The 10001-nt window shown below is 41.1% G+C and overlaps 1 protein-coding gene across 2 annotated transcripts; it reads left to right on the top strand.

The window, feature by feature from the left end:
• The first annotated feature begins 3231 nt into the window (after positions 1 to 3231).
• gsg1 (germ cell associated 1) lies at positions 3232 to 8858 on the top strand. Of its 2 annotated transcripts, XM_083545102.1 has the most exons (8): positions 3232 to 3576; positions 4093 to 4384; positions 5054 to 5101; positions 5203 to 5367; positions 5584 to 5695; positions 6169 to 6946; positions 7553 to 7688; positions 7768 to 8858. In XM_083545102.1, exons 2-6 carry the CDS (start codon positions 4093 to 4095, stop codon positions 6581 to 6583), a joined length of 1032 nt encoding a protein of 343 aa, XP_083401228.1. In that variant the 5' UTR covers positions 3232 to 3576; the 3' UTR covers positions 6584 to 6946; positions 7553 to 7688; positions 7768 to 8858. The 2 variants fall into 2 exon arrangements, with proteins under 2 accessions (XP_083401228.1, XP_083401229.1); XM_083545103.1 differs by lacking the exons at positions 6169 to 6946; positions 7553 to 7688; positions 7768 to 8858 and having other exon boundaries at positions 5584 to 5851.
• The last annotated feature ends 1143 nt before the right edge of the window (positions 8859 to 10001 follow it).

Genomic DNA, 10001 nt, shown 5'->3' with positions numbered 1-10001 from the left:
GTGATGATTGTTTAGTGAAGTCAGAAGAAAATGCTGATTGGTTACAAACGTCCTCTTATACAAACCTCTTTATATTTCTATTACATTTACTGTACCTTATAAACCCAAATAAAAATAAAAGTGTGTGTGTGTTTATGTTGCACTTCATTACACACTGCTGTGTGTGGTATAATAACAGTCAAAGCAATAGATGAAATTAATAAATAAATAAATAAAACATATATAGTGGGTCAAATAAGGATTTGATACATTGATGTTTTTTTAAGTTTTCCCACTTACAAAGATTGGAGAAATCTGTCATTTTTATCGTAGGTACACCTCAGTACCTACGTACTAAGTCCATTTGAATGATTTTTAAATAATGAATTTTTATTTTTGAAATAATTACTTTTTATTGCATGAAATAAGTATGTGATCACCTACCGACCAGCAGGAACCCGTTAGTTTGTCTTTAAGAAGCTTCCTATCCTCCACTCATTACCTGTATTAACTGCACCTGTTTGAACTGGTTACCTGTGTATAAGACACCTGTCCACACACTCAAACAATCAGACTCCAACAGCTACACGATGGCCAAGACCAAAGAGCAAAATGATTGGCAAGCTTCTTCGGACTGGGGCTCCATGCAGGATCTCACCTCGTGGAGAATCAGTGATCCTGAGAAAGGTGAGGGATCAGCCTAGAACTACACGGGAGGACCTGGTCAATGACCTGAAGAGAGCTGGGACCACCGTCTCAATGGTTAAATTCGTAACACACTACAATGTCATGGATTAAATCCTGCAGCGCGTGCAAGGTCCCCCTGCTCAAGCCAGCACATGTCCAGGCCCATCTGAAGTTTGCCAAAGACCATCTGGATGATCCAGAGGAGGCATGGGAGAAGGTCATGTGGTCAGATGAGACCAAAATAGAACTTTTTGGTATAAACTCCATTCACTGTGGAAAAGAGAGAGAGAGAGAGAGAGAGAGAGAGAGAGAGAGAGAGAAAGAAACTCACACGGTGAAAAAGTGTGAGGTAAAGATGTTCGCTTAGTGGTTAATGTTTCATATTTGATGAAGTAATATTAATTTAATTCTTATTAAATTCTTATTATTCTTAATTCTTATAAATCAGTCAAATTCAATAATTAGAAACATTTCTTGATTTCTGTAATGTAATGTGGTGATGTTTATGTGATGGAGCAGGATCATGTGACCCAGAGCAGATTCAGTACAGTTCTTTTAGGACAGTAACCACCTTTCCCAAAGACAATTCTCCAAAACAAATCAACTATTGATAATGAACGGTTATCATTTATTTCCCCTTATTTCACTTCAAATATACAGTTTCTGTGAGAAGTCTTCATGGTGTTTTACAGATGTGTTTATATCTTCTTTTAATGTATAACTTTAACCCCCATCCCCTAACCCTGATCTTTTACCCTAAACTTAATCTTTTACCCTAAACTTAATCTTTTACCCTAAACTTAATCTTTTACCCTAAACTTAATCTTTTACCCTAAACTTAATCTTTTACCCTAACCCCCATCCCCTAACCCTAATCTTTTACCCTAACCCTGATCTTTTACCCTAAACTTAATCTTTTACCCTAAACTTAATATTTTACCCTAAACTTAATCTTTTACCCTAACCCTGATCTTTTACCCTAAACTTAATCTTTTACCCTAAACTTAATCTTTTACCCTAAACTTAATCTTTTACCCTAACCCCCATCCCCTAACCCTAATATTTTACCCTAACCCTGATCTTTTACCCTAAACTTAATCTTTTACCCTAAACTTAATCTTTTACCCTAAACTTAATCTTTTACCCTAACCCTGATCTTTTACCCTAAACTTAATCTTTTACCCTAAACTTAATCTTTTACCCTAACCCTGATCTTTTACCCTAACCCCTAACCCCCATCCCCTAACCCCCATCCCCTAACCCCCATCCCCTAACCCTGATCTTTTACCCTAACCCTAATCTTTTACCCTAAACTTAATCTTTTACCCTAACCCTGATCTTTTACCCTAACCCCTAACCCCCATCCCCTAACCCTGATCTTTTACCCTAAACTTAATCTTTTACCCTAACCCTGATCTTTTACCCTAAACTTAATCTTTTACCCTAAACTTAATCTTTTACCCTAACCCTGATCTTTTACCCTAACCCCTAACCCCCATCCCCTAACCCCCATCCCCTAACCCCCATCCCCTAACCCTGATCTTTTACCCTAACCCTGATCTTTTACCCTAACCCTGATCTTTTACCCTAACCCTAATCTTTTACCCTAAACTTAATCTTTTACCCTAAACTTAATCTTTTACCCTAACCCTGATCTTTTACCCTAACCCCTAACCCCCATCCCCTAACCCTGATCTTTTACCCTAACCCCTAACCCCCATCCCCTAACCCTGATCTTTTACCCTAAACTTAATCTTTTACCCTAAACTTAATCTTTTACCCTAACCCCCATCCCCTAACCCTGATCTTTTACCCTAAACTTAATCTTTTACCCTAAACTTAATCTTTTACCCTAAACTTAATCTTTTACCCTAACCCTGATCTTTTACCCTAAACTTAATCTTTTACCCTAAACTTAATCTTTTACCCTAAACTTAATCTTTTACCCTAACCCTGATCTTTTACCCTAACCCTGATCTTTTACCCTAAACTTAATCTTTTACCCTAAACTTAATATTTTACCCTAAACTTAATCTTTTACCCTAACCCTGATCTTTTACCCTAAACTTAATCTTTTACCCTAAACTTAATCTTTTACCCTAAACTTAATCTTTTACCCTAACCCCCATCCCCTAACCCTAATATTTTACCCTAACCCTGATCTTTTACCCTAAACTTAATCTTTTACCCTAAACTTAATCTTTTACCCTAAACTTAATCTTTTACCCTAACCCTGATCTTTTACCCTAAACTTAATCTTTTACCCTAAACTTAATCTTTTACCCTAAACTTAATCTTTTACCCTAACCCCTAACCCCCATCCCCTAACCCCCATCCCCTAACCCTGATCTTTTACCCTAAACTTAATCTTTTACCCTAAACTTAATCTTTTACCCTAACCCTGATCTTTTACCCTAAACTTAATCTTTTACCCTAACCCTAATCTTTTACCCTAACCCTGATCTTTTACCCTAACCTTAATCTTTTACCCTAACCCTGATCTTTTACCCTAACCCCTAACACTCATAATCGTCAAAACACAGAATATCACTGTATTGAATTAAATCCCACTGAATTACACAGAGTTCAATATTCTGGTATTCAGTATAAAATGTTCAGGATTTCTTAAATATTACACCACATTAAAGAGGTCACCTGATGGTAATGAGCCGATGACATCATAATAACAATCTGGTTCAATATGATAGAGAATTATCTAAAGCAGATGGAAGCACAGCCGTGATTTAATCCGTTCTGATGAATAAATGTGTGTGTGTGTGTGTGTGTGTGTGTGTGTGTGTGTGTGTGTGTGTGTGTGTGTGTGTGTGTGTGTGTGTGCTATCCAGATGACTCAGGAGCAGAGTTGTATTTTGACAGAACTGAACATATTTGATCAGATAGACAGAGAAGGTAAGTGAATTATACTGTTTAATATTTACAGGAATAAATAATATAAGCAGCACATATTGTGTAAAATGGTTTACTATCAGTGGCTTTGTTTCTTTGTTGGCTGTGTTTTGTCTTAATCATCTTTTGACAGGGAAATTAGTGACAAAATCAGTTACACAAAATGTTTTATTTCTCTCATTCCACAACAATTCAACAAAGATGCAGTGAGAAATCGCAGGTATACATAAAGCATATGTTATGGTTTCCATAGTAACAGCTTGTTCACAGGGACTCAGGCAGTGTGGGTTAGGGTTAGGGTTAGGGTTTCACACCTGTATAATAGTGAATACGCTGAAGTTTTGTGTAAGGAGAATGTATTCACGTAACATTTGTGGAAGGAGTCTCCCGTGTCAGTACTTTGTAACAGTCAGAGGTAAAGCTGGAACTTTTCTGAAACCTGTGTGTGTGTGTGTGTGTGTGTGTGTGTGTGTGTGTGTGTGTGTGTGTGTGTGTGTGTGTGTGTGTGTGTTTCACTAGATGGCATGTTGTTCTCTTCTACGCTCTCCTCGTCTGTCGTTCCTGCAGACGCTGTTCTCCCTCATCCTGTCTTTCATCTCTCTGCTTGCATCTAATTGGTGTTCTGGTGTCCAGAAGGTGCCGAAGCCTCTGTGTTCTCCTCTGCGTCATCGCACCTGCACACCGTCTGACCTGTTCACCAACGGCTCCACCCAGTTCACCTGGGAAACAGGGGATGACCGCTTCATCTTTCCCACCTTCCATGCTGGGATCTGGAGCTGCTGTGAAGAAAACATACACAAGGATGAATGGGGTCAGAAGGGGCCATGGGGGTCAGATATGGCTGAAGGGACTGAAGCTCAGAAAGAGCCAGAGGCTATGAAGGGTCAGAAGGAGCCTAATGGCATAAAGGGGTCAGCAGGGGTCATGGGGAGTCATATGGGGCCAGAGGGCATGGAGATCAGAGAGAGCCAGAGGACATGGGGGTCAGAAGGTGTCAAAGGGCATAAGAGGTCAGAAGTAGTGATGGGGGCATCAAAAAGAGCAAGATGGCATGGGAGGTCAGAAGAGGTCTTAATGGGTCAGACGGGTTCATGGGTGATCGGATGGGGCCAGAGAGCATGGAGTCAGAATGAGCCAGTGGGCACAAGGACTAAAACGTGGTTGTGTGTAGGTGTGGCCTAATATTCTAATATTCTACATATCAAGCATCAGGACAGGCAGCATCTCTGTTGGGTTTGATTTCATTGGTTTAAAATGCACTTAATACCTTTTAGTTCTTAATACCATACTGTGTGTGTAAAGAGGATTATAATGTGTAACAGCTGAAATGAAAATTCAAAACCCTGATTAAAGGTAGAGGTTTGTGTGTGTGTGTGCGCGTGTGTGTGTGTGTGCGCGTGTGTGTGTGTGTGTGTGTGTGTGTGCGTGCGCGCGCGTGTGTGTGTGTGTGTGTCTCACTTGTATCTGTTTATTGTTTTAGAAGAGAAATGTCGCAGTTTTATGGCTCTCACGCCTCCTTCAGAGAAAGGTCTCTCTCTCTCTCTCTCTCTCTCTCACACACACACACACACACACAAATTGAGGTCCATTGCCCAGGATTGTTCACGTTCACTCTCTGTTTCTCTGTAGGGATTTTCTGGCTGTGTGTGTTGATGGAGTTGATGTATATCAGTTTGTTGTGTATCAGTTGTGTGTTGCTGATGGTTCAGGTGTGTTTCTCTGAGTGGAAGCCACTGCTTCATCATTGGGGAGATTTACTAAACGCTTATGCTGCTGTGTTCACCGTATTGGCGGGTACGTACACACACACACACACACACACACACACACACACACACACACACACACACTGAACACTGCTGTTAATATTCTGTTTTAATTCTCTTTTTATATTCTATGTTAATATTTTCTAAATTACTGAAAAGCAGTAACTAATCAGGTTTGTGTGTGTGTGTGTGTGTGTGTGTGTGTGTGTGTGTGTGTGTGTGTGTGTGTGTGTGTGTGTGTCAGGTCTGGTGGGAATGGTAGGCCACATAATGTTCATGCAGGTGTTCCAGGCAACAGCATCCAGTGGGCCGGAGGATTTTAAACCGCATCGTTATGGATACTCCTGGGCCTTTTAGTGAGTTTCACGCTCATCATCATCATCATCATCATCATCATCACCACCACCAACATAACCACCATCAATATCAGCACTATCATTACCATCATTATTACCATCACCACCACCACCACCATCCCTCTCATGTTCACCACTACCATCATCACCATCACTGTCACCACTCCACCCTGGTCACTTCACATTATCACTTATCGCTATATACATGTCTGACATTACCCCCCCCCCCCCCATCTCTATATATCTATTTATTGTATTGATTGTGATTTGACTTTGACTCATTTGGAAATAAACTCATCCTCCTATCAGCTCTTATTGACTCCACTGAACCCATAGTGACAAACAAATCCAGAAAGACTCCCACAGAGCATTTATCTGCTTTTCTTTTTCCTTTCTCTTTCTGTGTGTGTGTGCGTGCGTGCGTGTGTGTGTGCGTGCGTGTGTGTGTGTGTGTGCGTGTGTGTGTGTATCAGCGTGGCCTGGGTGGGCTTCACCTGTTGTATGAGTTCTGGAGTTTCCACTCTGAATAATTACACCAAGTCCGTGCTGATGGCTGGAACCAAGCCAAAGTCTGACTTCTACCCCATGTCACAATTCTACTACCCTCCGGCTCCACCTCCTCCTCCTTCCATTCCCCCTCCATGCCCTTCTCCACCTCCCCCTCTCTCCCCACTCTCTCCATACTTCTGCCCTCCATCTCCTCCTTCCTCATTCCCTCCTGCCCCTCCATTTCCACACAATCCCACTCGCCCGTCTCTCTCTCCCTCACCGTCTGTCTCTCTCCTCCATTCACCTCTCTCCTCCACCCATCCTCTCTCTCCTACTCCTTCCATTACACTTTCAATCTCTCCTTCTCAGCTGTTTGATGAAGAATACAGCTCCCTCTAAGGCTACTGTATTAACAGTAATCGATTATCTCACTGCTGCTGCTGGTGACATTTATTCATCAGGGTATTTTCACTGTTTCTGGAAGCTCTGGATCGTAAAAAAAAAAGTCTCTTCTTCTGATTATTTCCATTGTGCAATTATCCAGCATTTCAATAAAGAACCCAAACTGTACTTGTCACCTGTTTGAGCTCTAGGGGGCGCTCTAAGGGTTCCAAACAAAGCATCTGGAGCAGAAGAGAGCAACATCACAAAACAGAAGTTCCTCTTCCAGTCCACTCAGTGTAGTAGAGGTCATTTATTTCCACAGTGTGTTTATAAACATACACTTCACAGTGACTATAAAGGACACGAGGACACGGCACAGTGTGTAAATCTCTCACTAATACTCATCACTACTAATATTTCCATTCTAATGTGATGCTCAGCAGCTCCGCAGGGTCTCAGAGAGAAGCTTTTACTGTCATTTATACAAATTGATATTGAATTACTAGAGATTTGAAATGAAGTCATTTATTGTTATGAAATATTGAACAGTACACGACATTACAGGCAGCGATCATGAGCACTAAATGTTGATAAACTCATTCCTTCCTTCCCGCCACACTTCACCCCACCATGCAACCAATACACCATGTTCTACTCGATTACAGTCTCTGGATATGCTGCTTTAGTGTCCATCATATTATTAAACCTTCGCACTAATGACTCCTGAGTCGACATTTCTTCCTGATTCCACATTAATGTTGGATTTTAAATTAGATGTTAGACTGGAAATACTGAACGGATATAAATAAAGTAAATCCATGGATCCTGCTACTGGTCATTGATTTGGTCATGTGTAATATGCATTATTTATTTATTATGTAGTTTTATTGTTTCCTGGTTTATAATAAAGTGACTTGTTTGCACTTGTTTGTGGGGTTTTTTATGATCAATGTCAATAAAATCTCTTTTTTGGTTAATAACCAGATTTCTGACTCTTCATGGTGTCCACCAGCTTGTGTTCTTCCTGGGTGATGATATTCCCAGCATGGTGCAGTCATGCAGGAGTAAAGACATTCCAAGATGTTCTACACAGTCTGTTGCTGTAGCTCCTGGAAATCTGGTGTATTTATTTTTTTTTAGCATTTATTCATCCTTTTAATTATCTTTCACACTCCCTTTTTAACACAGTCTTTGTACAGAAAGAAAGCATCTGAGAGTAACGGCAGTCCGGGTGTTTACACTGCCCGAAGGCAGCATTTAAAAACAGTTACAAGGCACAATCACGTCCACCGTTTGGGAAATCGGACCATGCCGCCATCTTCTTCATACCTGTTTACAAATAAATAAAGGCTGAAACAGGAAGTTCCGGTTCAGAGGGAAGTCACGCGATGGACTGACCAATCGGTGGCCGCTCTGCAGGACGCTCAAGATGACGCAGACCGGGACATGTTCAGTCGCAGCTCTGATGACGTCAACATGTTTACGGAAGCGGTTGTGGGATTCATCGTGAAACTAGCGGATGATACAGTGCAGAAAACCACCATCAGAAAGTTTCACAACCAGGAAGCCAGCAGATTTCTAACAGGCTCCAGAAAAAAAGAAACACACGAGGCGTTGTTACTGTTGTGTTCTTTCATTCTGAAGCACATAAGATGAGAAAATCTTTAGTTTAGCAATACTAATATTAACAAATGGTATATTTACCACATCACACATTCGCAGTCCAAATGATAATCATTTAGATATCCACATAAAACAGAAAAAAAATCAAAAGCATAAGTATAGATAAAGTGAAGAGAAAAAAGTATTTACAAATAACCACAAAACTAGAACACTGTGATCTCTCCCTAATGATCCTTCATCCTTTTTATTATTACACCTCATACATTCAACATATCTTCTTATTTCTCATCAATATCCTGTATGAAGAACTTTCCAGTTTATTCCATAAACCCCTTATTGTACAATTTAACAGACTGTGTTTGTATAAACCAGTAAGATGCTCTGTGTTGTGTGTGTAGGTTGTACAGTGTGTGTAGGTTGTACAGTGTGTGTAGGTTGTACAGTGTGTGTAGGTTGTAGTGTGTGTGTAGGTTGTACAGTGTGTGTGTGTAGGTTGTACAGAATGTAATAACACACATCTGCTATTCTTCTACTGTCAATTTACACTGAATGCTTTTACACTGTCGTTATTACAGACTTGTTTGATGCTGTACTTCTGTTATTCTGAGACCTTTTTTCCACACGTTTAAGTAGTTACTTCTGGCCTCAGTCTCAGTAACCTGGAGAAGTCAAGTCAAGAGTCAAGAAGCTTTTATTGTCATTTCAACCATATATAGCTGATGCAGTACACAGTGAAATGAAACAACGTTCCTCCTGAACCCAGGTGCTACATAGAACAACATAAAACAAACAGTACAGAACAGAAGAACACAGGGCCGAGAACTAAGATCCTCGCCACATAAAGTGCATGGGTGCAGCTGGTGCAAACAGTGCAAAAGACAACACAGGACAGTGCAAGACAACACAGGACAGTGCAGGACAATACACAATACACAAAATATAAAAATTAAAATAGAAATAGCTCCACCAGTAAAACCTGTCGTAACAGAATAAGGTGCAGTGTAAACAGAAAAATGTAAACAGAATTTGTGCAATTCAGCAGCAGCAGCAATCAAAAATAAAGTGAACAGTGACCAAAGGATTTGGACAGAATATTGTGCAAAATAACAAGTCCCGGAATCAGCAACAGACGGCATGTAAACATTTTGCGATCGTGAAAAATGTGATTGGTATTGAAACCTGGGTGAACGAAGTGTATGATGGGTGTTGAGTCCGGTTTGTGCGGATCAGTCACACAGTTGTGTGTAAGTGTGTGTGTGGGTGTGTGTGTGTGTGTGTGTGTGAGAGAGAGAGTTCAGTTCAGTTCTTTGTTGAGGAGCCTGATGGCTTGCGGGAAAAAACTGTTGCACAGTCTGGATGTGGCGGCCCGAATGCTTCGGAACCGTTTCCCTGATGGTAGGAGTGTGAAAATTGTGTGTGACGGGTGTGTGTGATCGTCCACAATGCTGTGTGCTTTGCGGATGCAGCGTGTAGTGTAGATGTCCATGATAGAGGGGAGAGAGATTCCGATGATCTTCTCAGCTGTCCTCACTATCCTCTGTAGGGTCTTGCGATCCGAGACGGTGCAGTTCCCAAACCAGGCAGTGATGCAGCTGCTCAATATGCTCTCAATGGTCCCTCTGTAGAACATGGACAGGATGGGGGGAGGGAGGGAGGGGGTACTCAGGATTTGTACTTCTGAGTGTTCAGGTGGAGTAAAATGCTGATTGCAGGTGAAACACTGTGTTTTCACCTCGTCCAGATGGAAACACTGACATCACAACAGAGGCCACTTTGAGATGCCGAACATGCAGACAGGAAACAGCAGTCA

This window comes from Silurus aristotelis (genome assembly GCF_946808225.1).
Source record: "Silurus aristotelis genome assembly, chromosome: 6".
In the NCBI taxonomy this organism is placed as follows: Eukaryota; Metazoa; Chordata; class Actinopteri; order Siluriformes; family Siluridae; genus Silurus; species Silurus aristotelis.
The sequence above is the reverse complement of the archived record's forward strand: the minus strand, read 5'-3'. Positions and strand labels throughout refer to the sequence as shown.

Excerpts from the sequence above, each read along its gene's own strand:
- gsg1 (XM_083545102.1), top strand. The coding sequence starts at position 4,093 with ATGGCATGTTGTTCTCTTCTACGCTCTCCTCGTCTGTCGTTCCTGCAG. Across the intron at positions 4,385-5,053 it reads CATACACAAGGATGAATGGG|AAGAGAAATGTCGCAGTTTT; the intron begins GTCAGAAGGGGC and ends TTATTGTTTTAG. Across the intron at positions 5,696-6,168 it reads GGATACTCCTGGGCCTTTTA|CGTGGCCTGGGTGGGCTTCA; the intron begins GTGAGTTTCACG and ends TGTGTGTATCAG.